Source organism: Mesoplodon mirus (assembly GCF_964341445.2).
Source record: "Mesoplodon mirus genome assembly, chromosome: 19".
NCBI lineage: Eukaryota > Metazoa > Chordata > Mammalia > Artiodactyla > Ziphiidae > Mesoplodon > Mesoplodon mirus.
Window position 1 is genome coordinate 58495744 of NC_138995.1, and position 27560 is coordinate 58523303.

The 27560-nt window shown below is 55.7% G+C and overlaps 2 protein-coding genes across 2 annotated transcripts; one reads left to right on the forward strand and one right to left on the reverse strand.

Annotated features, from left to right (window-relative positions):
• KASH5 (KASH domain containing 5) lies at window positions 1-26984 on the forward strand. Its single transcript, XM_082606770.1, is given in 22 exon segments — window positions 1-57; window positions 2189-2326; window positions 5457-5561; window positions 5988-6174; window positions 6654-6718; window positions 7893-7959; window positions 8128-8205; window positions 8207-8383; window positions 8630-8747; window positions 9085-9135; window positions 13701-13778; window positions 14045-14101; window positions 14349-14408; window positions 15410-15474; window positions 15638-15725; window positions 16028-16150; window positions 18261-18319; window positions 20112-20157; window positions 21656-21720; window positions 21799-21918; window positions 22025-22167; window positions 26910-26984. Coding segments are annotated over 20 exon segments (1794 nt in total). The 5' UTR covers window positions 1-57; window positions 2189-2283; the 3' UTR covers window position 22167; window positions 26910-26984.
• PTH2 (parathyroid hormone 2) lies at window positions 26563-27355 on the reverse strand (the record flags this gene model as incomplete). The annotated part of the gene is made up of 2 exons (XM_082606769.1): window positions 26563-26737; window positions 27237-27355. 2 exons carry the CDS (start codon window positions 27353-27355, stop codon window positions 26563-26565), a joined length of 294 nt encoding a protein of 97 aa, XP_082462895.1.
• Window positions 27356-27560: the final 205 nt, after the last annotated feature.

A 27560-nucleotide genomic window follows, 5' to 3' on the forward strand; every position in this document is an offset into this window, starting at 1 on the left:
AGCTGCCTTTGCTCTACCTGGCGGGGACGGCGCACGCGCATCTCCTCAACGACCCAGGTGCCGTTTGTTTGTCGTTCGTGGCCCTCAGCTGTGTCCCTAGACTGGGACGTGGCCCCAGATGCGCCCTGGCCGTGGCGAGGTTCCCTGGACCAGCCGAGTCAGAGCCCCTCCTGAAATCCTGGCAGAGCCCCCACATCCTAGGGGAGAGTCCCCAGTATCAGGGCCTTCCAAGGAAATCCTGACCAGATCCCCTCAGAAATACTGAAAGGAACCCCCCAGGAAATCTTGTAGATGACCCCTGAAATCCTGTCAGAATCTTCTAGAAATTCTGTCAGACTTCTCCCTCAGAGCCTGTCAGAGACACCCCCCTAAACCCTGTTTCGCCCCTCCTAACTCCTATCAGAACCCTCCCCCCAAGTCCTGCCAGAGGTCCCCAGAAATCCCGTCAAACCCACCAAAAATCCTGTCAGATTCCCCTCCAAAATCCTGTTAGAGACGCCCTCCCCCAAAATCCAGAGACTCCCCAGAAATCCAGTCAGAGACCCCCTTGAAATCCCCACAATGCCTGCTTGGGTCCTCCTCCTGCTAGAATCTCCCGTCAAAGACCCCTGAGGTCCACCAGAGCCTCCCTCGGTCCCTCACCAGGAGTGTGTCCCCCAAATCCTGTCAGAGGCTCCCAGGGCCTGTCAGCACCCTCGCTTGCAGGGACCCTTCCCCACTCAGGCCCCACAGCTGTCACCCCCCTTCTGCACCCCCCAGCCTGGTCCACCCTCTGGAAGGGTGTCTCTTGAAAGACCCCTTTTTCTAGGACCTTCTAAAAGCCACCAGGAAGTGTGCACTCCACAGCTGTGGACCCCATCTGGCACCAGGGAGAGCAGGGCGTGGGGAGTACTTGGTGAGGAAAGGGGGGGCTGAGTGGGCGGGCTGAGGACAGACAGGCCCCAGGTGACCGTATGTTGACCGTGTGCCCCAGTGTGCCCAGTTCAGCCTTAAATGGGCACCATTGTCTGTTGTCATTATTCGTAGCTCCCCTTTCACTCTTGAAAGTGTCCTGGAGTTGGGACAGTAAGTCGTATGGTCAACCTGGGTATGATGGAAGCAGGACAGGGCACTGTCAGGGCACAAAGGAGGGAGTCCCTAACTGCTCTAGGGACTCAAGGAAGGCTCCCCAGAGGAGCTGGGAGCCTGGGCCTGGGAGGACCGTGGGAAGATGCTGAGTCCCTATGGGCCGTGAGGGACCTGGAGGTCGGCCAGCGGAGAGAAAAGTGACAAGAAGAAGCCAGGAGTTTCAGGGACCGCTCTGTGCTGCACCAGCCTGAGGGGCTGGGACTTCGTCCTGCGGGCACTAGGGAGCCATGGGAGGGCTGGGAGCAGGAGAGAGGTGGGGATCAAACTCACAGGCGAAGCCAGCAGTTCCAAATACAAGCTGATGGGGCAAGAATGTCAGTTGCCCAGGGTGGTGTGGGAACCCAGGGACAGCCCCCCTTTCGGAAACGTTTTCCAGAGGAGGGGACGTGGGAGCTGAGACAGGAAGGGCCAGTGAAGAGGATGTCCCGGGCAGAGACCTGGAGGTGGGAAGAACTGGCTCAGTTTGGGGAACAGCACACAGTCCAGAGTTGCTGGAGCAGCAAGTGAGATTTGGGGTCGGGGAGACAGGTGGGATCAGGCCATGCAGGGCCTTCGATATCAAGTCCAAGGTCTAGGCTTTGTCCACGGGGTGCTTGGGGGCTGTGGAAAAACATTGAGCAGGGGAGGGGCAGGTCAGCTCTGGGGCCCTGTGAGGATGGATTGGGGCGGGCGACTGGAGTCAGGAGGCTGGGTCAAGGGCCCAGGGTGAGAGGCTGAGGCCTGACCTGGGGCCATAGGGAAGGAGAGGAGGGGTCAGGGGAAAGTCACTGGGCAGGAGGGACAGGGCTGGGGAACTGGACACGCTGCGGGGAGGAGGCATGGCAGGAAGGAGTGACCCTGCTCCCTTTGATCTCTGCCGCCCACTCCTTGGGCCCCCCATTTTCCCAGCTCACACCTCCAGTCCATAAAATAGCTCTGAGTGGGAGCTGCACTGGTCCAGGCAGGGGTAGGCAAACTGGTTCTGAGAATCCAGAGCGGCCTGGGGCACAGGTGGGGCAGGGCAGGTCTCCATCCACGGGTGGCTGGTCTGAGGAGGCCATTCCCCTGTTTGTCCGTCCAGGATCTCTTGAAGAAGCTGGTCCCTTTTCGGTCCCTACCAGTGATGGGGGGGAGCTGTTAGCTTCGCCAGCAGCTGCAGAGCAGCGGGGGTGGCTCATGGACCTGCCAGAGAGCCAGGCGGGTGGCCCCGCTGCTGAAAGTAAGTGGCTGGGTCCCTGTTTGTCCCGTGGGAGGATGAAGAGGGAGGAGTGGGTGGATGGGGCGCCAGGCTGTGACTCGGGGACTTGGGAGAGGTGGCCTGGGGTAGCTGAGCCTCCACCTCAAGGCAGGGTGGGCGGCAGGGAGGGATCCTTGATTAAGTGCCTGCTGTGTGCCCACCTGCCTGGACACCTTATCTCATTTGCTCTGGGGAGGCCAGACTGCGAGAGTAGAAGCCTCTGCACGCGCCGTGCCCCCTGCCTGGAGCACCCTCTCCAGTGACCCACAGGCTACCCTCCCTTCATTCAGATCTCTGCTTTCTGTAAAGCACTCTCTCCCCTTTCCTGCTTTACTCCTCTTCATAGCACTGACATCTGTTTGTCTGTCTGTTTAGACTCTGCCTCCCCCACTAGAACATGAGCTCCACAGGGCAGCCTCGGTTTTATTCACTCTGGTATTCCCAGTCCCTAGAGGTGCGCTGGTCATTGTCGAGCCATATACGTAATTTAAAATTTGTTAGTAGCCACATTGAAAGAAAAAGAAAAACAGAAACAGACAAAATGAATGGCAATAATAGATTTTATTTAACCCCATATATCCAAAACAGTATCCTTTCAGCATACAACAATATAAAAATGTGTTGGAGTCATTCTCTTTTTTTCATACTAAGTCTTCAAAATCTGGTGTGTACTTTACACTAATAGAGCATCTCAATTTACACTCACCACAGTTCAGGTCTCAAGAACCACTGTGGCCAGCGGCTTCCCTGTTGGTCACGCTGCACTGGAGCAATGCCTGACGTGTAATAGGAACCCAACTGCTAAGTCCTTGAATAATTGGATGGATGCAGACCAAATGGGTGTGAAAGCGGCTTCGGGAGGAAGATGCTGGGTTGCCCTTTCTGAAACCCATCTATTAAGTGAGAGAGCCCGAGGGAGACTCCCACCCTAGAGGAGAGGCAAGACCCCTTTCTTAGAGGCTCCTAGCAGGCCTGGACTCTGGCCTCAGGAGGCTCTCCAGATAAGAAGGTAGGAGGCAGGCACCGGGGTTCGGGAAGCAAGGGCAGGCTGACCGAGGGACCATCTAAACATCTAAACTTCGTCTGCACCAGCAGAGGGCGTGCGGCCACTGAGGAACCCATGGCCAAGGGCTGAGCCAGCTTTGGGAGGCTCCCGAAGGAAAGGGAGGAACACACCCAGGAGGGATGGAGACCGAGGAAGGCTGTCGGGGGCCGCGGGGGAAGAGACGAGACAGCGGAGGAGGGAGAGAGAAGGCTCAGGGAACGGAGAGCTGCTGAGTTGTGGGGAAAGAAGCACAGAGACAGGGAAGAAAATGGGAGCGGTGGACATGGAGACAGGCAGGCGGGACTCAGGGGACAGAGAGATGGGGAGGAGGAGGGGGAGAAAGAGCCAGAGAGAAAAAACTAGAAAAGGGACAGGACAGACAGAGAGAGGTAGAGACACTGAGGAAGGAAATGAAGGAAAGAAGACGGGAGAGAAGCAGAGTGACATCTTCCTGAGGGGCCCCGGGAGGCAGAGTGTCACATCTGCACTGTAGATACATGCAGATCCTCAGATCCCACGACATCTGGAGGCAGCCAGTCCTGGGTGGCCTCACTGGGCCTCAGGGTCCTCCTCCATAACATGGGGGCACAGTGAGAGGAGGTGTCTCCCCTAACTATACATTCCCGCTCCCCTTCCCTAGAAGCATGAGTTCAAACCCAAGGGGACAAATTTTAGCTCACTACAAAGAACCCTTGAAGAGTCAGAGGGATGAGAAAGGGCACTCAAATGTTGAACATGTGACCTTGCGCAAGTTTCTAACTTGTCTGTCTCCAAGTATCCTTATCTTTAAAGTGGGGCTAATAATAGCAGCCACCATGGTTCGTGTAAGATGCTCAGAAGGGGCCTGGCTCCTATTAAAGGCTGAATAAATGTTCAGTTTTATTATTGAGCTTCCACCATGTGCCAGTCCCTCGGCCAGGGCCTTTCCAGATTTTATCTCATCTCTTCTCCAGGAGCGAAGTAACCACCCCCCGCCACCCATTCTCCGGAGGAAGAAACTGAGGCTCCAAGAGCCTGAGTCCCTTGCCCAGATTGCCCCCTGAGTCTGTCAGACCTTGCAGCCTGTGCTTGGCCCTCTGCTATACCCAGCTGTCCAGGGGCAGGGCAGAGAGCCTCATAGGTCACTTCCAGCCCTGGGAAAGAGGCTGGGCTGGCCCAGTGGGTCCTGGGGTAGAGAATATATAGGCTCCTTCTATATCTTGGAGCATTTGTTGAGTGCCTGTTATGTGTGGGCACAGTGGATACAGCAGTGGACAAACAGACCCCAGAATATTCACATTGTGCAGAGGCAGGGGAGAGGGGGTGCTCTTCAAATACACAGACCTAGCCCTCCCAGCCCTGGGGAGGGGAGATCACTCTATCCACCCATTTTACCGGTGGGGAAACTGAGGCTCCAAAAGGAGAAAAGACTTGCCCACAGTCATGAAGCTGGACTCTGAGCTCCTAACTGCTCCCCCACCACCCACCCTGCCTGGATTGCCCCATCCCCCTTCGTTTCAGGCCCCAGGCCGTGGGCACTGATGACGCCAGCCTCAGGGATGTGGGAAGGAGAGAGACCCAGCCCCGAGGCAGGCTGGGAGACCGGAGATGCTGCCTGCCGGGATCGATCCAGGCTGCCCGCGCGATATTGGATTGTTCCTGGCTCCTGGGCCCACCTTCACCCTCGGCTTCTCCCAGAATCCTCTCTTCTTTGCCCTCCTCCACCCTTAGCCCACTCTGAGCCGAGCCTGAGGAACAGGGGAAGAGAGGAGGAAAGGCTGTACTCAGAGTATTTGTTCAGTATCCGGGCTCCTGAGCCGACTGAACACAAAGGATTCAACAGCAGGGGCACTTCCTGGCCTGAAAGATGGGGCCCACATTCCCAGGTCGGGGGATGGGGCAGGTGACCCAAAGACCCTCACATTGAGGCCCCCACCCAAAGCTTCCTGCGGTTCCCCACCAGCCCAAACCCTAGGCAGCTTGAAATGAATTCCTTCCCCTCTGCAGGAGCCAGGACCTGGGGTCACCCCTCTTTGCTCTTCATCGTCGCCCCTCCTCATGGGTGGGCTGGCCCTCTTGTCTCCTCAGTGTACCTCGGGGACCAGCCAGAGGAGCGGAGCCTGGGGGCGCCGCTCAGCTTAGAGGAACAAATACTCAGCTCCACGTTTGAAGCTTGTGACCCCCAGAGGACAGGTCAGAGAACCAAGGAGTTATAACGGAGGGAGATGGGGGGCTGGGAACTGGAGAGCCATAGCGAGAGGGATGGGCTAGGGTGAAGTGGATGATTGTGGGAAGCTTCAGGAAGGAAATGGATAAGGGGATGGAGGCCTTTCAGGACAAGGACGGTGAGGGGAGGAAACTTGGGGAACGTTAACAGAGGAGGGTGGGTCTTTGGGGCCTGGGGGAGGGAGGCAGGGCAGCCACTGTGGGCCTGGTGGGGCACAGCTGGTCCTCTTCGGTCCACCTTCTGAGGTGGGGATGACTGGGCCCCATTGCCCAAGGGCCATGGTGCTGGGGTGCCACCAGCCCAGCCAGTGGTCCCACTTCAAAGCCATCGCCTGTCCCCATCCCCCACCCCTCACCTGCCCCAGACTCCCTCACAGCCTGCTTTATCCCCAGGCACTGTGGCTGTGACCCATGTACTAGCCTACCTGGAGGCTGTGACGGGACGGGGCCCCCAGGATGCACGCCTCCAAACACTGGCCTGCAGACTGGACCCCAATGGGGAGGGCCCTCAGGCCACTGTGGACTTGGACACCTTCCTGGTCATCATGCGGGACTGGATTGCTGCCTGTCAGCTGGATGGGTGGGTCCCCGCACCTCCACCCTCCCCCAGGAAACCCTTCCTAAGATCTAACCTCATACCTGCTTACTGCAGCCAGCGCCCTTTGGGCACAGGTACCTGCTGTGGTTGGAAGGAAGCTGAGGAGGAGAGAAAAGTAGAGATGAGGTTGGGGGAGGGGGGGGGTCTGAGGACAAAGTGCCTGAGATGGGGAGGCAGAGGGAGTCTGGGGGCAGAAATAAAATGGGCTGGAAGGAGGAGAAGGGCGATGTTAAGGGTCTGACAGAGGCCTGTCCCCATCCCTCCTCCAAACCCAGTCCTTGCCCCTCCTGCTTTTCCATCTGGCCCCGAGCGCTTGCCATCTGGCCTCACCTTCCTCCCCACGGTGCTCACTCTCACCTGACCTGTCCCCTCCACCCACCACCCGCAATCCCCCTGCCAGTGGCTGGTCAGGATTGGGCGGGTTGTTGCAGGGAGCTCTAAGCCTCATCCCTTTGATACAGGGGATTAGAGCTGGAAGAGGAGACCGCCTTTGAGGGAACCCTGACCTCGCAGCAACTGCCATCTGGTGAGATTGTTATATATAGAATGAAGCAGGCAGGCCCAGGGTCAGACAGTGTGGGGAACTTCCCACCCAGGGGCAGAGCAGGGGATGGGGCAGGACTCCAGAGACCTTTGCTCTAACCTGGAGCTGCGAGTTTGGCTTTCTAGGCGCCTCCACGACATGACTGCCTCCCAGCTGCCCTGAGCTTTGGGGTTTGTTTGTTTTTTCCCTCACGGGTTCTTTCCAACCCCTCCTAACACCAGCCCTGTTACAGAGGCCCCTCCCGCCTCTCATCATCATCTCCATCACCATCAGCAAGCCGGCCCCTCCCTGTACTCTAGTCCCTGCATTCACAGTCCCTCTGGTCTTGTTGCCGGCACTGCCCCGCTCCGGCCTGGCCTCAGCTCAGGCTATTTCTCAGCCTAAACTTTCCGTGTCTTCCCTCATCCTTCACACCTGATAGGGAAGCCCTGGTGGGGAAGGCCTGGGATGCTGCAGGCTAAGGTCCCTTTCTGTCCAGCTCCCTCAGCACAGACCTGCAGTCCTCCCCTGCAGAAATCTGATTATCTGACTCATTACCTGCCCTGCTGTTTGGTCGGCTGGTTTGCTCACCGTTCTACCCCAAAGTCTTCACACATAGGAGGTGCTCCATAAAAAAGTGTTCATGTTCTATTTCTCCAGCTTATAAAAACAAAACAAAAGTCAAAAAATATAGCTTTCTTGATATTCTCTTGAACCTCCTCCAACCGGGCTGTGAGCAGGGAAGGGGCAGGTCAGCTCCCGGGGAGGAGAGGCTGGAGGCCAGGAGTCCAGGGAGGAGGCTGTGGTGAGGATCCAGGGGGAGAAGGTGAGGCCTGAGGCAGGAGGAGTGAGGGAGCCAGGACAGCCCAGGGGCTGGGTGGGCGGGTGGGAGAACTGGGAGGACAGACAAGTTTGGGGCAGTTGCGGTGCTGCCCAGTGTTGGGCATGATGAATGTGGGGCAGTTGGGGGCTATGGGGAGATCCAGTCTGAGCTCAAGGTACCCACAAGCAAGAGGCTTTCTGGATGGTGTGTATAATTGCAGCCCCAGGAGCAGATGGGATCACCCAGAGTGAATCTGAGGATGGAGGCCAAAGGAAGACCAAGGCCGGAATCCTGGAGCAATCCAACATCTCAGGCCACCTGGGAACCCACCACCCTCTGTCTGTCTCCCTCCAGGATGCTCAGAAGCTGAGGATCCAGCCAACCTGGAGAGCTTCGGAGGCGAAGACCCCAGACCTGAGTTGTACCTATCCTCAGCCCCTCCCTGCCCTCCCCCTGCCCGTGCCCTCCAGCCTGCCTAGGGCCCAGGGCCTGGCCTGGGGCTTGGGGTCCTTCGGGAAGTGGGTGAGGGACACGGGCTGTGCTAACAGTTCAGGCAGAGCGGGGCAGCCTCCTGTTTCTCTCTCTCTAGAAGAGCCGCATCTCCCCGCCACCAACACCTACCCCAACCCGGGGAAAGGAGGCCAGGGCTGTGGGCAGTGACCCTGGACCTTCCCTGCCCCCAGGCCCGCCACAGCTGACCTGCTGAGCAGCCTGGAGGACTTGGAGCTCAGCAACCGCCGGCTGGCCGAGGAGAACGCCAAACTGCAGCGCAGTGTGGAGTCGGCCGAGGAGGGTTCCCTGCGCCTCGGGGAGGAGGTTTTGGCTTTGCGCAAGCAGCTCCGCAGGTGGGCCCGGCCCCGCCCACCCTCCTGCACACCCCCGTGTCCCACCTGCCCACAGGCGCAGGCTCACTCCCGCTTTCTTAGTATTTTAGGTAGAAACTGGGTCTCTGTCCCCCACACTCAGTCTCTTTCCCTCCTTTTCTCTCTGGGTCTCTGTCTGGGATTTCTCTGTTGCTCTGAGTGGATCTACATCTGTGATCTCTGTCTTCCTCTCTCCCATGTGGCCCACCTGCCCCCGCCCCCACTCAGTACCCAACAGGCTCTGCAGTTTGCCAAGGCCGTGGATGAGGAACTGGAGGACCTGAAGACTCTGGCCAAGAGCCTGGAGGAACAGAATCGCGGCCTTCTGGCCCAAGCCCGGCAGACGGTGGGTTTCTGGCAAGGGGCACAAAGGTGCACTGTTCTTCCTACTCTCTTGGAGTCTGAGCAACAGAGACTGACTATGGAGTGGAAAAGGGCAGAGGTCACCTGGGCTTCCTCCCTCAGTCCAGGCCCTGCTCCCCAGACTTTGGGTCCGGGTCTACTTGCCATCCCTCTCATGACAAAGGGGACAGCAGCAGTCATCAGGGCTCCCCAGACGCATTCCCCCGGCCCTTCTCCTCAATGACCCAGGCCCAAGTTGCGTGCCCAGGGGTGGAGAAAGGGCAATCTGGGGGCAAGGAGGCCTGAAAAGAAGGCTTTGTTCTGTCTCTGGGCTCGGTCAGGAAAAGGAGCAGCAGCAGCTGGTGGCTGAGATGGAGAGTCTGCAGGAGGAGGTGAGCTGAGGCCCAGTGCCCACCCCCACCCTCTCCCCAGTCCTCAGGATCTTCCTGCCCTACCCACTGCTGCCCCAAACACCCCCAGCCGCCTGCAACAAGCACCCTTCAGTCTGGTGAGGGAGACCTCAGAAGCCCAATGTGTGAATGTCCCTGAAGGTCACATGGCTGCATGTGAGGACTGCCACAGTCGGTAAGAGGGTGGGGCATGGGGCGGACTCCTGGTTCCGCTGAGGCTGCCTACATAAGCATGGGCCAGTCTGCCCTTCTCTGTGCCTCAGTGCCCTCACCTGCGAGAAAGGGAAAAATAATGGAATCTCCCTGGTTGGATTGTGTGAGATTTAAACAAGAGGATGCTAGGTACGTGGCAGGACCCATGGAAAGAGCTTCACTAAAAGGGAGCTAGTGGTGTTCGTATTTTTTATGGTGGAAAGAACACAGGTCTTAAAGTCAGCCCTGATTCAGATCCCGTCTCTGGGACTTCCCTGGCGGTCCAGTGGTTAGGACTCTGAGCTTCCACTGCAGGGGGCACGGGCTCGATCCCTGGTTGGGGAACTAAGATCCTGCATGCTGCACAGCACGACCAGAAAAAAAAAAACAAATCCCATCTGTGCCACTTACACAACAGACAACCTTTAGGCACGTGACGTGCCCTTTCTGAGCCATAGTTTTATTCTCTAAGAACAGGAGAGAAGGATATCTATCTGTTCGTCAGGACTGTTGTGGGGATTAAATGGCCACTTTTAGCCCAGAGCCCAGCACATGGCATGGAGGGGCCCAGTCCAACCTCAGGGCTGATTCAAGCCCCAGTCTGAGACAGAAAACATCGTCTTAGTTAATTCTGGGTCCACCTACTCCTTTCTCGTGGAAATAAAGCCCGCACGGAAGGTGGCATCTAAGTTGCTGGAGATCCGTGCAGCATCTCGGTGCTCCTCAATCAGTGTCTGTTCTCTCTGCTGGTCACAAGACTGACGTTCATTGTCCCATCTGGTCCTTAGCCTTAGTCACCACCGCACGCTGGCATCCACTGGGGGGCTGACATTGCCTTCTGGTCTCTGGATGTACTGTCCTCACTGCATCTGCTGGTAGTAGCCCTCGTCGGAACCCCACAACCCACAAATGCCACTGGGGTTCCTCCACACCCTTTTAGGGGCACAGAGGAGGTTTAGCTGCTTTCCTGTGACTTTGTGTCGATAGGGGCCTCACTAGGCCTTCTGTGCCTCAGCTCCTCACACAGCCATCTCTGTTCTATTTTCCACACACCTTGCTGCTTCACAGACTGAGCTGGGAAACACCTCTCTCAGATTCCCAGACGTTCCAGAGGTTCTGTGGTTCAGCTGCATCCATCCTGTCCAGCCGTCTAAGCTGGGACTTGGGACTGGCCTCAGGGCCCATTTTCACTCTGTTGTTCTCTTCTTTGACTCTTCCTGAACTCCTCCCCCAGCGCTGAGGATCTGTGCCCAGTCCAGGCAGTAATACTCATTCTGCCTGATCCTCCCAAATCTCTTTGTCCTATGTCTGTATTATGGCTTTTACACGTAAACCAAAAAATTTTCCACTATCATTCCCTGGCTCTTCCATGAAAATTCCCTCTGTTGGGACAATGGGAATCTCGCTGCAGGATGGCTGCCATGGTGTGAAGCATGGGGTGCAGGCAGGATGTGACTGTTTCTTCCAGAACATCTCTTTTATTGGGGTATAGTTCTTTTACAACGTTGCGCTGGTTTCTACTGTACAGCAAAGTGCCGTAGAGTTCCCTGTGCTATACGGCAGGTTCTCATTGGTTATCCGTTTTATACATATTAGTGTATATATGTCAATCCCAATCTCCCAATTCATCCCACCCCCTCCCCCAAAACATCTCTTTTTAAGAACAAGAAGAAACTTTCCCTGAAGCCCCATGACAGGACCTCCCTCTCATAGCTCATTGGCTAAAGTGACTCAAATGATTATAGCCAAACCACTCCCTGGCATGGATAACACAGCCACCGATAGGTCTGGGATACTTTCAGCTCCGAATTCTCACTCAAAGCAGGACAAAGGGGGACAAATGCTCCTCTCACGGCTCTCTCTCTTCATAAGAAGGAAACATTTTTCCAGAAGCACCTCCACTCCACCCCCACACCAGCAGACCCCTCTCACAGCTCACTGGATTACATGACAAGAGAGGCTGGGATAATATCTGACCTTCCTCAGCCTCTGGAGTGGGAGGCAAACGAGTGAGAGGGGGTGAGAATGGCTGCTGGGTTAGCTAACCAGCCGGGTATCTGTCCTGAATCTGCTGAGATTTCCATCTTGATTCACCTCCAGAGCTGCGGCTGGGACCCACCTGCCCGCGTGGAGAGTGGACCCCCAAGGAAAGTAGGAGAGGGAATAAGCAGGGTGAATGGCAGCTGGCAGTCTCTGCCTCCTCCTGGCCCAGAAGGCCTGTGCCAGGTCAAGTGCCTTGAGCAGTGCCTGGGACATCCTAGGCGCTTGATAAACAAGCTATTCTTGGTTCCCTTCCCCCACCTTTCCCTTCTCAGCAGCTGCCTACAGACCATCTATAGATCAAGTTCTCAAGTTACAGTAGAATAATGCTGGAGTAAGGGACACTCAGCTTTCCTACGAGAACGTACAGAGCAGGGCTCAGGTTACCGCAGAAGAAGGCAGGAGCGGCTGAGTAACCAGGTTCCCTGCCGAGTGGCCCAGGATCCAGCCTGTAAATCCCGACCAGGTGGACAGATGTTGACACAGCATTCCTGGCCCGTCCTTCCTCTGCCCTTCACCTGGCAGCCCAGGCCTGCTGAGCCTGAGAGGGGGAGAAGGCGGCTGATGGAGGACTTGGAGCTGAGCCAGGCTGGAGTGAGGGGGGCAGCTGGCCTTGGTATCCCCAGGGGCGCCGGGAGGAGGGGTGTGGCAAAGGGAAGTCGACTGCCTCCGTGCTCCGAAATGCTTTCCCCAGTGACTGCCTCATGTCAAAACTCAGCGCGACTTGCTAGGTTTTTGGTGCCTGGAAGCTCTAGACTGGAATTTGGTCTGTTTTATTCTCAAGTCCCATTTTGTGGCTGGCGTGGGCTGCCCTCTCCCAGCCCCCTTGTTTTTGCAGATAACTCTCTTTACCCTTGAGGACTCAGACCCAGTACAGCCTCCTTGTAAAGCCTGGGCTCCCTCAGGGCCCAGGGCCCTAGGCCCACCTCATGTGTTATCATCTGCTTCTGTGTCAGTCTCCACCTCCAGTGATGAGCAACTTGAGATGAGGGACGAAGCTCGTTCCCCATTCTCATCCAGGGCTGCGTCTGGCTCAGAGGAGTCTGGGAGTTAAAAGTGCAGGATTCAGAATCAGATTTGGGTTTGAGTCCACTTACTCTCCACGTGACCTTGGCCAAGTTTCTTAGCCACGCCAATCCTTAATTTCTTCTGTAAAACTGGGGATGATGACAGTGTAAAAATTAATAATTGGGACAGCCAGACTTTACATTCTTCCTGAATGGCACAGTATAACGCATATAGCAGTATCCATGAAATCTTCCTTCCAGAAATTAAACAGGAGTCTGGACAAGGCCCTGGATCTACCCATCAGTTTATAGGAAATGATGAGGGGGGAGGAGCATGGTAAACGTCCTGCACAGGGAACAAGAACACAGTAAACCAAGTCCAAACGCACCAATTCTACAGGACAAATGACCTGGTTTCTTCTACAAATGAAGGACCTGAAAAAGTGCCAGGACTGGGGAGGTTGGGGATCACTGTCAGATGAAAAGAAATGGGACGTTTCAACCAAAAGCCGTGGTGGACCTTGTTTGGATCCTCATTCAAAGAAGCTAAACGTGAAAAGACATTTGTGAGACAACCGAAACCAAAAAGAGCACTGGGTGCGCGATGATATTAAGGAATTATTATTAATTTCGTTAAGAGTGATCATTGTATTGTGGTTTTACTACAGGAAGAGTCCTCAAGTAGGAAATACAAATGCTGGAGTAGTTACAGGTGAAATAATATGATGCCTGGGGTTTACTTTAAAATACTCTGGTTAAACAAAACAAAACAAAAAATTTGAAAAATATAGAAGAAATAAATGGGGAGAATGTATATAATTATTGAAATTGGGTGATGGATAATGGGGGTTCATCATACTGGGTTTTTTTTGGGGGGGTTGTGCCCCGCAGCTTGTGGAATCTTAGTTCCCCAACCAGGGGTAGAACCCAGGCCCTCAGCAGTGAAAGTGTGGAGTCTTCACCATGGACTGCCAGCGAATTCCCATCTTTATCTTTAAAATAGGGCATAAGAAATAAGCTAACACGGGCAAGGTGCTCGGTAACTATTAGCAATAATAATTAGCTCATTTAATCCTCACAGCCACCCCATGCATCCTATCTTATCTCCATTTTTGCAGCTCTATTTTGATTTTTCATCTGCAAATCAAAGCTGAGATCCCATAGGATGGTTGGAAGGATTAAATGGGCTAAAAGATAGACAGTGCTGAGCATGAGGCCCGAGGCATGTCAAGTGCTCAGCAAATGTCAGCTATGAATATTAACATGGCCATTTACTGAAGTGAATGTGACCAGGGTCCCTTATTTCAGAACGGGAAGCTGCTGGCCGAGAGGGATAGAGTGAAGAGGAGAAGTGAGGAGCTGGCCACGGAGAAAGATGCTTTGAAGGTGCCACCCCTCCCTCGCACCTTGACAACTTCCTACCACCCCGAGGCCATTTTTACAATCACCAGTTTCAGCCCCTGTGGTCTGGTGAGATCAGGGACTTCAATCAAGCCGTCAGGTTCCCCAGGGCCAGTGGGCAACTCAGCTGAAACCCCCCTCGGTGTAGCTGATGTCCAGAGACATGGAGGGAGGTTGAGGAGAGGGGCTCGGGAGAGTGGGCGGGCCAGGGAGGGCAGGCCAGACAGATGGATGGGCGCCTTCCTTGGCAGCGGCAGCTCTACGAGTGTGAACGCCTCATTTGCCAGCGAGATGCCATCCTCTCTGAGGTGAGGGGGCTGGGGGGAAACATTTGCCCTCTGTGTGTCTCCTGCCCCGAGTCTGCAAAGGGAAGTCCTGCTTGGCTCTAATCCTTGGATAATTAGCCAGGAGAGATCAGAGTGGTTCCCGGGAAACTGCTGCTCTCCCTCAGGCCCTAGCTCTTCCCCCAACCCCACCCCGCCTGTCCCCCCAACACCCAGCCTCAGCGTCTTTGGGGGGCTGGGCCCAGTCTCAGTCAGCTTTGGGCTTTCCCAGCACACTCGCCATGCAGAGAGTCTGGCCAAGACCTTGGAGGAGTACAGAACCACAACCCAGGTAACCCACTAGCCTGGCCCCACTCTCCCCACTTCTCTTTTGCCATCTCTGGGGTTTGCTGCCTCCTTCTGTCTCTGCTGATCTTTTTCCAAGTCTCCACGTCTTGTTTCTCCCATCGCTACTGTTTGACTGTGTGTCTCTCTCCCTCTCTGTCTCTCTCTGCCTTTTCACTTTTCCTCTGTTCCTTCCTTTCTCTCTTTCTCTCTCTCTGTATCTCCATCTCTATCTCCTATCCACATTCCTTTTTTAAAAAATATTTACTTATTTATTTATTTGGCTATGTCGGGTCTTAGTTGCAGCACACGGGCTCTTTGTTGCAGCGCACGGGCTTCTCTAGTTGCGGCGCGCGGGCTTCTCTCTAGTTGTGGTGCGAGGGCTCCAGAGCGCGCAGACCCAGTAGCTGTGGCGCGCGGACTTAGTTGCCCCGCGGCAGGTGGGATCTTAGTTCCCCAACGAGGGATCGAACCCACATCCCCTGCCTTGGAAGGCAGATTCTTAACCACCGTACCACCAGGGAAATCCCTCCCATCCATTTTCATTCTCTGTGGGTGACTTCTCACCACATCTCCCCTCCTCCTATTTCTGTATCTCTGCCGGGCTTGTTTAGATTCTTGTCTCGGCCTCACTCTGGGTCTAGTCCCTCTGTCTCCTGAGGCGCCTCCTCTCTCTGTACCTTGTCTTCAGACTCTCTTGCACCCCGTGTGTCTCTTGCCTCTCTGTGAATCTGTTTCTGTGTCTCTGGTTTTTCCCTGTGTTTCTATCTCTGCCTTCCTCTTCTTAATTTTCCTGACTGATAGGTTGCCTTCTGGGTTCCTGTTGCTCTTTGCCTCTCTTTGGCTTCCTAAGTTTCTGTCACTGTTTCTTCCCCTTCTCCCTTGGCAATATGTGTCTGGAGGAGCCCAAACAAGTCACAGGAGTGGAACTGACCTTGGAAGAGGAGCCCAGGCATGGGGGGTGGGGAATAATGGAGACCCAGGGGTCCCCCACTCCTTCCTTTGCAGGAACTGAGGCTGGAGATCTCACACCTGGAGGAGCAGCTGAGTCAGACCCGTGAGGGGCTGGATGAGTGAGTGGAATGGCGGGGGTGGAGGAGGCAGGAGGGGAGCCCCAGGACAGGGACCCCTGGCCTCCAGCCCCAAGGTGGGCAGGGCAGCAACCCCAGCATAGGCTGACTGACAGGTAGTGGGCAGGCATGGAGACAGCCTTCCCCGTCCTGACTGTGTGCCCAGGCTACCCGAAGGGGCTCAGGTGAGGAGAGTGGACTGGACCAAGCTGTCACCACCATCGCTGGGTGTGGAGATCCAGGCCATTCAGCAGGTGGGCTTGACACCCCTAGAACACCCTAACCCACCGCCAGCGGCAACTCTGACCCAGCCCTCCCACCCCACCCCAGTTCCCCCAGGACCATCTCAGTCCTTAACTTCCTCCCTAACCCAGTCCTTGGTCTGGGCACCAAACCCCTCCCGGGTGCTGCTCCCACCGACTCCCCAGCCCAGCCTCACCCCACCTTCCTTCGACCTCCCATCCTCATGGCTCAGCCCATCTCCATCCCACCTCTGACCTGTCTTCTGCCTTAATCTGACTCTGCCTGGCCTCAGAAACAACTTCTTCTCTCCCAGAAACAAGAAGTGGCAGCCGCCGATCTCTCCGACCCTTTGTGTGGCGTGTGGCAGTGGGAGGAGGTCATCAATGAGACCAGTGAGGAGGCTGAGTTTCCACCTGAAGCCCCGACTGGGGGGCAGGTGAGCACAGGAGGGGCTCCGAGACCACGGGATCCAGGGCCTGGGACACCATGGCCTTCACTGTTCCCCATCTCATAGACGGATGTTGACTGAGGGCCTGCTCCGTGCTGGCCAAGGAGCCCCCGGCCAGACAGGACACCACCCCTGCCCTCTAGGGACTGGCCTGCTGGTGTGCAAGACAAAAGTGAACAAAGCAAACACACAAATTGCATGGTAGTGGTTGTTGTCCTTATTTCAAATACACTGTCAGGAATCACCTTATTTAAAATGGTACTACAGTGGGAAGGGAGTAAGTGAATTGTTCTTCTTGACACCATAAAGGTACATTAAGCATTTACCTTTTGAATATGTCACCTTTGAGAAAAACTTAACAAGCCCTCTATGTAATCTTGAATTCAACAATAGCCATTGTTTTATGACTTCCGTAAATACCTGAACAATATTTCAAACGTTGTTTCAAACAACGAAGACAACTCATCTTCAGCGTTCACAGCTGAAAAGTGAGATTTTAAGCTGTTAGTGCCAGAAGAATTCCTTTTTTTTAAGGAAATATTGCTAACAGCTCTGTAAACAACGCTGTATTGTCTTGAAAATTATACTGCTTCAAAGCTGTTCATCATCCTTAAAAGACAAACTCGTTTCTCTGTTCACTTTTTCCCTGAGTTGAGAGAAACTTCTGTTTCTCTTTGACACCAGCGCTCCTGTTGGATTCCTCACTGACCTCTCCCACTGCCTCTGCGAGGTTTAGGCACCCGCATCCCTCATCCTGTTACTCATGGGAAACTGAGGCTCAGAGGGAGATCACACAGCTTGTGGGCGGCAGAGCCAGGCTCCTCGGGGGAAGTGTAAATTAGAGCAAGCTTCTGCTGAGAGCGGTCCATTGCCTCCTGGAGGGGAAGACTGACCCGGGCCTCCGGGTGCTGCCTGCGCTGGCTCCTGGGGATACAGAGTGGAATCATTCAGGGCCTGGATCCTCTAGCGCTCAAGGCCTGGTAGAGATCATGCAATCAGGCCATCCCAATGCAGGATGATCCATGTGCTAGGGGTGGGCGGCGGGCCCTGTGGGAGCCTCGAGAAGAGAGTTTCCACGTTGGGTAGGCGACTGAAGGAGATATCACAGGGAAACTGACACGAGTTTATTTTGAAGAAAGAAAGAGAGAAGTTAAGTGGCGTGAGAAAGGAGAGGTCTTCCAGGCAATGGGAACAGTAAATGCAAGGATGTGGGAGCGTGAAACCACATAACGTGTTTGTGGAGCAGAGGGCAGTTGGGGGTGACTAATGAGAGATGAGGTCTGGCTGGATAATGAAAGGAATTCCCTGTCAGTGAAGCTGAGAGGTTGTGCTTTTCTCCGTCAAGCCGCAGGAAGGCTGAGGGTAGGGAGGGGCAGGTCAGCTCTGGATGTAGAAAGACCCCTCTGGGGCCACATGGGGACTGACTGGAGGCTGAGAGCCTGGGAGGCCAGGGAGGAGGCTGGGGCAGTGGTCCAGAGGTAGAGGGTGAAGGTTGAGCCAGACCAGGGCCTTGGGATAGAGAAAAAGGGACAGGCAGAGAGAATTGGGGCAGGGCAGCTGCCGACCCGCTGACAGCGGGGTTGAGGGCGCTGGATTCCGGGAAGGGAGTAGACAGAAAGACGCTGAACTTAGCTTGCAACCCTCTGAGGTAAGCACCCTGAGGGATAGGGGGGTGCTTCTCAGGGGCAGTGGGTGCACAAGGCTGGAGCTCAGGGATGTATTTAGAGAAGTGTCGAGTTGGTGGTTGAGACCACAGGCAAGGATGGATGTCTCCAGAGAAAATGGAGGGGGACCTGGGTCCCCAGGACTGGGAACTTGGGAGGAGAAGAGTGTTGGAAGGGAAACGCTGAGCCTCTTTGGGGCCCAGATGAGTGTGAGAGGCTTGTAGGAGTGTGAGAGGTGCAGGGGTCCTGAACTCCTGGGTCCTGAAGGAGAAAGGGGCTTGGTGGAACAACTGTCCTGTTGCTGGCTTCTGCTCCTGGAGGGATGATAGAGCCATCCTCACGGGGGGCCCAAGAGGAGGGCAGGTCTTAGAAGCAGGTGGTGAATTCTTGGCAGGTGTTGCAGCCTGGGAGACCTAAGCTTTTCTTTCCCACAGAGAAACTTCCAGGGAGAGCCTGCGTACCCTCATGAAGGAAGGAAGGAGCGATCAATGTGGTAAGATCGGTCCTCCCTGAGCCATCCCTCTGCCTCGAGGTGATGCCAACTCTCAGATGGCTAGAGTACAAGGCCTGGAAGAGCCCTGAGGGAGCGCATCACTCATTCCCTCGTTCATTCATGCTGAGGCCACCCTGGGCCTGCGGACCAGGATGAGTGAGACCCAGCCCTGCCCTCAGACCCTGATCGTTCCAGAAGGACATCCAGCACCCAACCCCACTTGGGGGGAAATACTTTTGGAGGAGGCCCTGCTTGGGGTTAGGAGTGGTATTCGTATAGGAGGCCCTTAGACAAGAAGACAGTCATCAGGCAGATGGGACAGCTCAGTCACTAAGTCACTGTCACTGAACACACCTCTCCCAAGGCCTCCAGGGAGCCCTGGGATGAATGAGACCAAGACTGTGCCCCAGGAGAGCAGCCAGACAGTTGGGAGATCATCAGGGGCTCTGGAATCAGACAGCCTGTGTTCAAATCCCAGCTCGGTTACTTTGTGATGAGGTGTAGTGAGCCCCTGCCCTGTGATTGTTACCGACTGTTACGAGGCTCATGTGCAGCCTCCGAGGATAGAGAAAGCACTAGATGTCTGGGCCCACCCTCCTCCATGGGGCCTCTGCCTTCCTGCGGTGCCTCTCTCTCCCTGCTCCCCTCTTGCAGGCTCCCGGCTGCAGCAACTAATGAGGCTGCCTGCCGCGGCCTCTAATTGGACTTGTCTGGGAAAGCTGAGATTGGGCAGGATGGGGGCCCTGGAGCTGTGACCTCCCCCTGCGTCACCAGGGAATGGAAGAGGGGGCTGAGCAGCAGCGGAGACAAGGGCTGGCGTAGGGGCTGGACATCCGAGCAGGGTGCGGTGGGCAGGGGCAGTGTGATTCACAGATTGGGAAGCTGGGAGTGAGGGAAGTGGTGAATCCTGTGACCCCTAGACGTGACCAGGGGTGAGAGCTTGGACCTTGAGAGAGGGGCTGGGGGTCCCCGAATAGAAGCCCCAGAGGATCAGACAGCTGTGTGTCTGACTGGGGCAGAGGCTGGGGCCCACGAGCCTGGATTGGATGGGAGTTGAGGAAACAGCTGTATCCTGAGGGTGTTGGGCCTGAAGCTGGTAGCTAAGGCTGGAAGGCTGGATCCCTGATCCCCAGCGAAGGTGGTTGGCAGGTGGTGTGGACATCTGGGTCTCCAAGGGACGTCAGGGCTGGCCAGCTTGAGGCCTGAGTCCCCAGAGAGGCATTTCAGGGGCTCAGACAGCTGTGACCGTAGGAGGCGCAGAGGCTGGAGCTTGCACACTTAAGAGAAATGATTTGGGATGGGGGCAGGGCCCACAGAGTTGGGTTCTAGAGTCAAGGAAGTCTGAGCTGGAGTCCCAGTTCTCAAAGAAGACCCAGTAAGGCTGAGACTGACTGAAAATGGCCCAACCCCCCAGGCAGGAAGCTGGGCCAGGGGGTGGGGTCCCGGAGAGATCTGAGTCTCTGGTGTTTTGGGTGTGAGAGAACCAGAAGCTTCTGATCGGCTGGGGGATCAGCTGGGAAAGTAGCAGCTGAGAAAGCCAATGAGGTGGAGAGGCCCCTGACCCTGTAGAAGTCGCATACTGTGGAGAATTTGGTGAAAATTCCCCTGAAAAAATACAGATGCTGAGATCTACTCGCAACAGTTTGCTTGTGGGGCTCCAGGATATCCTCCAGGTCTCTCCACGGTGCCCATCCATGTTATGAGCCCTCCTTTAAAGGTTCCGCCACACAGCGGGCAAATGGGAGCCAGGCAGGGGAGACAGATGCTTGCAGCGACTTTCTTGTCGCCCCAGGTTGCCCAGAAGAGAGGAGGAAGAGGAAGCAGAGATCCCGGTCACGGTACGCAGTCCCCAGCACCATGCACTGCAGGCCCTCAGATGAGGCTGCTGTAGTCACAGCTCCTCCCCAGCCCCTGCCCACACCCCCAAGCAGACAGAAAAATAGTTTGGCCAAGAGATAACGATGCCCTCGCTGCAGCTAATGAGAGGAGACGGTGCTGCAGAGGGAAGCTGCAGGCCAGTGGGCGGCCAGGCTGTTCCCAGGGGACCCCCCAAGCACACATACAGGGCTGCAGCCGCTGCACCACAGACGTGGCTACACCCCCGGGTTGCAAAAATGCACACGCACAAGCGCCCACACTCAGATAGGGCCGGACCCTCCCCGGCCAGCCCCAGAACTCCTTTGGGGCACCGCACCTGTCACAGCTGGCCTGCCCGGTGCCACCCACACCAGCTCCTTTGCTTCTCAAAGTGGCAGGTGACAATCCTGATTCTTAGGCAAGGGAAGAGAGTGAAGGAAATTTGGCGAGGTCAGATGCCTGCAGTCCTCAGATAAGAACCGTGAGCCCCGAAGGTGTGCCAGCCTCCGTTCCAGGCACCTGGGACCCTTCAGGGTCCACACCGTCCAACATGGTCTCTCTGAGCAGCCTGACCCCAAGCCCACTTCCTTCCCACCACACCACACTCCCTTCCATGGAGACTGGGGCCTCACCTCAGTTTCCTCGCGGCTAGTGTGACAGCGATCTTTACCCAGCTCTCAGGGTGAGGATAAGTGTTAAGGATCAGGTCGTAAAGTGCCTGGCACAGAGCAGACACAGGAGGCGACAGTGGTGAAGATAGTGGCTGGGGTTGGTGTTCCTGGAACTCTTTATTTATTGTATTGTTATTACCATATTATCATCCACAGAGCAAAGGCATGGGTGGGAAAGCCTGAGATCCGCAGAGGGGACGCCCTTTCAGAAAGACATGGGGGATTAGGTGGGAAAGTGAGGCAGGAGGAGTATTTGGGGCTTCAGTCTTAAAGCGCCTGCTGGGCCTGGCACAGGGCAGGAAGATGGACCCAAAGAGTACCCACGGTGGACTAGGCCCAGCCCAGGGCTGGGCTCCTAAAGAAGATGGGGTCTCTGCCCTCAGGGAGCCTGGATACTTCCAGAATCAGACGGAAGATGGAAATAATAATGTTGAGTAGCTCACGCAGTTATTGCACGCTCACTGTCTGCCAGGCACTGTTCTGAGCCCACCTCCTGATTTTTTGGGTTTTGCCCACATTCACTCATTCATTCTCCACTTCAGCCCTGTGAGGTGGGTGCCGTCATCATCCCCGTCCAGCGCATGGAGAAAGTGGGGCCTGGAGAGATGGGGTGATGTGCCAAGGGACACATAGCAGGAAACTGGCAGAGCTGGGAGCCCAAAGCAGCAGTGTGTCTCCGGGAGGCTCACGCACCGAACCACTGTGTCGCATCCCCTTCCATGTGGTCGCTTCTGTCCAGCGGGCTGAACCTAGCACCACTCCCAATCCAGGACCCGGTGTCTCAAGTTTGTATCCTTTGTCCTTCCAGGTGGATCTCCCCATCCCTCTGGGAGACTCACACCCTGGATACATCCCAGGAAGCCCTCCTGAGAGGTAGCAGGAGGGCCTGGGGGCGGACTTGGGGGCAGAGAAAAAGTCCAGCACCATCGCCCTGCCTTCCTTTCCCCCCAGCAGGCCCTCAGAGCCGGAGCTGCAGCAAGCCCTGGTGCCGGTGGTGAAGGAGCTGGTCCCAGTCAAGAGGCCAGTCTGGGGCCACCTCTGCCTGTGCCCCCCGCACCTCCAGCAGCTCAGGTGCACCCCGAGGCATCTCCAGAAGGAGGGTGATGGTCAGACAGGGCACTGCCGGGATGCCATGGGCTCCCCTGGACCCCCCAAGCACTGTGCTGCCTCCCCACAGAGTCACTCGGCACCCGCTGATCCTGGCGCCAGTCCTGGGCCTGCTGCTGCTGCTGCTGCTCTCAGTCCGGCTGCTGGGCCAGTCCCCGCCCACCACCTGGCCCCACCTCCATCTCTGTTACCTCCAGCCGCCTCCAGTGTGAGGTACGCATCCCGCCGCCTCAGAGCGGCGTCTAGTTCCGTGACTTAACTGGGGCTCTTTTTACTGTTAATCCTGTGGGTGTGCCACTGTGATTTGGGATTATCCCACTGCCAGGACCCCAGATACAGTGCTCTAGGGTTCACAGCCCTGTATTGGGTTTTTGTGTGAAGTCTCTTGGTTTTTTAACGTTGGCAATTACATTTCTTAACAATAGCAAAACACAGCCAATAATGGATTAAGCACTAGGGGTTATATTTCCCTCACAAAACAAGTCTGGAGGAGAGCAGTTGTGGACCCACAGCTCAGTCTCCATAGCACCGAGACCAGCATGCTGTGATTCTCTGTGACTCTCTTGGCCCTTCCCCTGTGCTCAGGAGGTGGCAGGTGTTGTAGCTTCATACATCATATCTGCAGGGAGAAAGGGACACATCTCTTCCTTTTTTTTTTTTTTTTTTTTTTTTTTTTTTTGCGTTATGCGGGCCTCTCACTGTTGTGGCCTCTCCCGTTGCGGAGCACAGGCTCCGGACGTGCAGGCTCAGCGGCCATGGCTCACGGGCCCAGCCGCTCCACGGCATGTGGGATCTTCCCGGACCGGGGCACGAACCCGCGTCCCCTGCGTCGGCAGGCGGACTCTCAACCACTGCGCCACCAGGGAAGCCCTCTCTTCCTTTTTATAAAGAAAAGCAATAACCTTCCCAGAGCCAGCAACAGACTCTGTCTCGTCGGCCAGAACTGTTTGGCATGATCACCCCTAGCTGCAAGGGCAACTCGGAGAGCAAGCATCTCTCCTGGCAGAAAGAGGGAGAACAAGATGTGGGCCAGGCACACACATAGATGTCACCAACGGCCAACAGGAAAGGGTGTGCCATTTGTTCATTCAGCAAACACTTAGTGATCATCTATTTGCCATGGCTAGACCTTAGAAGACAGAAAAATAGACCCTCCAATGCCAGGCTGAGGAGCATTGATTTTTCTCCTGAGGATGATGGGAGTTTGGGGGACATTTAATTACTTGTTTTTGGTTATTTACTTTGTAACTGAGGTATAACTTACATACAATGATAAATGGACAAATCAAGTATCAGCTGGATAAATTATTGCACATGTAAACATCCATGAAACCAAAACCCAGGTCAAGATATAGAACAGTTTCAGCACTGTAGAGGCTTCCTTGGGAGAGCTTTGAGCCAGGCAGGACAGTGATAGAGGTAGCTACAGGCTCTGAGAGAGCTCAGGAAAAGCACCTAACCCAGCCTGGGAGGTTAGAGATTTCTTCCCAAATAGGTGACATCTGCATTTAGTCTTGGAAGATGGGTAAGTTTCGTTATAGTAAACAGAGGCGGGGGAGGGTGTCCCAGGCAGAGGGGAAGAAGTGTGTGAAGACCAGGTGGTTGGAAAGCACCTCTGTGTGTAGAAAGCCATAGGTAGCACCATGTTGCTTGGATTAAAAAAAAAAAGAAGCCAGGGAAGGATTTGAGGCTTTAGAGTTGTGAGAAAAAAGATAGGTAGACAAGAGCCCATTAAGGGTTTTGAACACCAGCTTGAACTCTACTGCCAAGTGTCCAAGAAAGTGCTGTGATCAGGGAAGGGACAGAATCAACTCTGGGTGGGAAAGAGACCTTCTGTGCCTGTCCAGAGGATGAATAATAATGGAGTGAGGCTGGAGGCAGGAGGTGGGGAGAAGGCTGGGGCCATGGTCCAGGTGAGGGAGCATGAGGCCTGAGCCGGGCTGGGTGCATGGATGGAAAAAAGGGCAGGGCAGAAAGAGTCAGAGCAGGAAGGACAGAGCCAGGACTGACAGGCGATGAAGGAGGATGAAGAGCGAAGGGGCAAGACTGCACCTGCATCTGACCCAGTGACTGGTAGACAGTGGAGCCATTCCCAACATAGGGAACCCATGAGAAGGGGTGGGCTTGGGGGGGACACTCTGAGCTCATGTGGGGAGGAGTGAGTGTCTGGGTTCCAGGAAGTGGCTGGAGCCCTGAGCATTGAGCTTTCAGTCTGGAAATGGGGGTCTGGATGTTATTAGCTGTGACGGTGACTGAAGTGTGGAGATTGCTGAGATTTCCTGAGGGGCGGGGAGTAGAGTGAGAAGGGAAGGGGTTGGGGCACCATTTTGTGAAAAGCCTCAAATGCTAGACAAGCGATCTGGGAGGAGGAACTTCCCTGGTGGTCCCCGCTCCCAACGCAGGAGAACCAGGTTCGATCCCAGGTCAGGAAACTAGATCCCACATGCTGCAACGAAGATAAGACCCTGCGCAGCCTAATTAATTAATTTTTTAAAAAAAAGACGTGGGGAGGAAGTTCAGGAAGAGCACAGGCCAAGACGGAGTTACCAGGCCCTTCAGCAAACAGAGGACGAGGCTTCTCACAGGGTTGTTGTGAGGCCGAAAGAGCCAGTACAATGGTCTGTGGAAGAGTGCCCAGCATATAGTAACTGCTCATAACATTTTAATTGTGTCTCCATGAGAGTAGTGGAATGGTCTAGACTTCTGGAGTTGCACAGATTTGGGTTCCAGTTATCCTTCACTAGCGCTGACAACTTGGGGAAATGATTCCTGACTTTCAGAGCCATGTTTCTTTGTAAAATTTGGCCAACTCCAGATAGTTGTAAGGAATAAATACAGTTATTCATTGTTCAGTATTTCTTAATAACAGGGAAACAGGCCACACCCCACAGCCTAAGGGCCAATTAGGGCGCGGTCCGCCTCTCGGAAATGCAAATTACGGGAGAGCTTGCCAATCACCAAGCGCCAACCCCGCCCCCTTTCCCCACGTCGACTCGCCCGGCTCCACTCTCTTCTCTAGACCAATCAGAGCGCAGTCCGTGCGAGCTGCGCCACGGGAGCTAGGTTCAGAAACCTCGCAGTCCAGTTAAGGGAGTGAGTTGCCATGGTCACCACTGAGGGGCGGGGCGGAAGGGCTGGCCGAGCCTCCAGAGAGAGCGAGAGGGAGAAAGAGAGAAAAGAGAGAGAAAAAAGAGAAGAGAGAAAAGAGAAGAGGAGGAGAGGAGGGAGGCAGATTCCCGTGCCTCCAGGAGCCTAATGCCTTTCTCCTTTCTCCTCTCCTCCCGCCCCGACCAGGCGCCCCAATGGTCTCCCGGGAGGCGCGCAGTTAGAAAACCCTGAAGAAGCTGCTGCAGGCTGCTGCAAGAGAGGCAGAAACCCTTCTCTATTTTTTATTTTATTTTGGGGGGCTGCGGCCCCGTGGCTTTCGGGATCTTAGTTCCCTGACCACGGATTGAACTCGCCCCAGCAGTGAAAGCGCCAAGTCCTAATCACTGCATCACCAGGGAATTCCTGGAAACCCTTTTCTAATAATGTGTTTTGCTTCCAGAAGGGCGTACTTAAGTCTTCTAATGGTGTATCTGGTTTAATCCTCAAAATAGATGAGGAAAAGGAGGCTGGGAGGTTAGAAGCCGTTCCCAATACCACACAAGTAGGTTTAGGGGAACCCGGTTTTGAATGGCAGATGTATCTCCAGAGTCCCCCCATCGCCGCCCCCCCCAACTTTCCACTGCGCCCAAGGAGAAGTCGGGAAGTGATGCGAGAGCGGAAAAAGAAATTCAGAGAAAATGAGAGCCGCGAGACAGACGAAGACCTAAAAGAAGAAAGGAGGAAAAAAAAAAAAAAAAGACACGAAGGAGTCAGGCAGAGAAAAAAGAAAGTGATTAAAAATGGAAGGAAGGGCATCCCTGGTGGCGCAGTGGTTGGGGGTCCGCCTGCCGATGCAGGGGACGCGGGTTCGTGCCCCGGTCCCGGAAGATCCCACATGCCGCGGAACGGCTGGGCCCGTGAGCCATGGCCGCTGAGCCTGCGCGTCCGGAGCCTGTGCTCCGCAACGGGAGAGGCCACAACTGTGAGAGGCCCGCATACCGCAAAAAAAAAAAAAAGAAAGAATGGAAGGAAGAGTTTTATGCAGAAAGAAGAGTCGAGAGAGGAGACAGAGATTCCCCAGAAGGCCGGGAGGCCATGAGGGTGAAAAAGAAGTATAGAGACTCAGAGAGAGAAGGACAGATACCCAGAGAGCAACAGAGACCCAGAGAAAGTGGCAGTGACTCAGAGGCGGACAGAGACCTGGGAGGTTACAAAGAACAAGAGGAGAAGGGGACAGAATCGGGGATGGGGTGGGAGCAGATATGCGACTGGAGAGGGACAAAGGCACAGAGTGAGAGGAAAGGACAGAGCTGGGGCGGTAGTGCAGAGAGAGACAGGATGAGTAGAGGGAGAGATGAGAAAAGAGAGAGGGAACTGGAGGTAGACGCCAGCGTAGCGGACGCAGGGCCCGCCCCCGTGCGCACACACACACACACACACATACACACACACGAAGCGCAGGAAGGAGGCGCAGTCCCGACGCACGGCAGGGTCTTTATTAAGGTGGGGCGGGCGGGGCGTTCAGGGCGCGTCCAGCACCAGCAGCTTGTGCATGTACGAGTTCAGCCAGTGGCGGCGCTGTAGGGCGGCCAGCAGCCGCGCGCGCTCCCGGAAGGCCGCATCGTCCGCCAGCGCCAGGCTCCGACGCGACTGGGGGGTGGCCGGACCCGCCCAAGCCCGGCTAGGGGTGTGGAGTCTGCCGGGATACGGAAAGAGGCGGTTTCCATGTGTCCGGGCCCGCCGCCCGCCACCTGTCCTCCCCGCAGTCTAACTCGAAGCCCTGTTACTGCACCGTCTGTGGAGTGGCTCAGTCTCTGTCCCCTGTCTCTCTCTTTCTCTGTATGGGTCTCCGTCTCTGTGTTCACCAGGTTCGGAGCCTCCTGAGTACAGAGACGGAGTCTGATGCACCCGTCCGGCCTCAGCGCCCTGCGCACGCCTGGCACACACCAAGACCCAATAAACGTTGCTCAAGGAACAAACCCGTTCCTGCTTCGGCTCCTTTCAAGTCTCTCAAAGCCTCTCTCAGAATCCTTGTGTATCTCTTTGTCTTGCTGATTCCCTGTCCACCCCCCATCTCTGTCCTCTCTCTGGGTCTCTGTTCCCCCTTTCTGAGTCTCTGTTCCCCATTCTCTTTGGGTCTCTCCCCACCTCTCTGAGTCCCCACCCTTCCTGGGAGACCTGGATGTCCTACGTACCTGAAGACCCCCGCGGGAGGCAGGGCGGCTCCTGAGGCGGTGCGGTGGCCCCAGGACACAAGTAGCAGCAGCAGCAGCAGCCGTGCTCGGGGGCTCCTGGGTACCTGGCGGGTCTCCATCACCTGTGGAGAGACAAGAAAGAGCTCAGTGAGGCCCGCGTCCTGGCCCAGAACCCCGACCCCACCATCCACCCACCCCCTGCAGCCTGTTTGCGGGGCCCCCTACCGCGCAGTGGGTTCCGGCAGCGAGGCTGGCAGCCCCCTTATATCGCCTCCACAACCCCCGCAGCGGGCAGTGACGCAGACCAGGGGGCTGGGGGCGCCA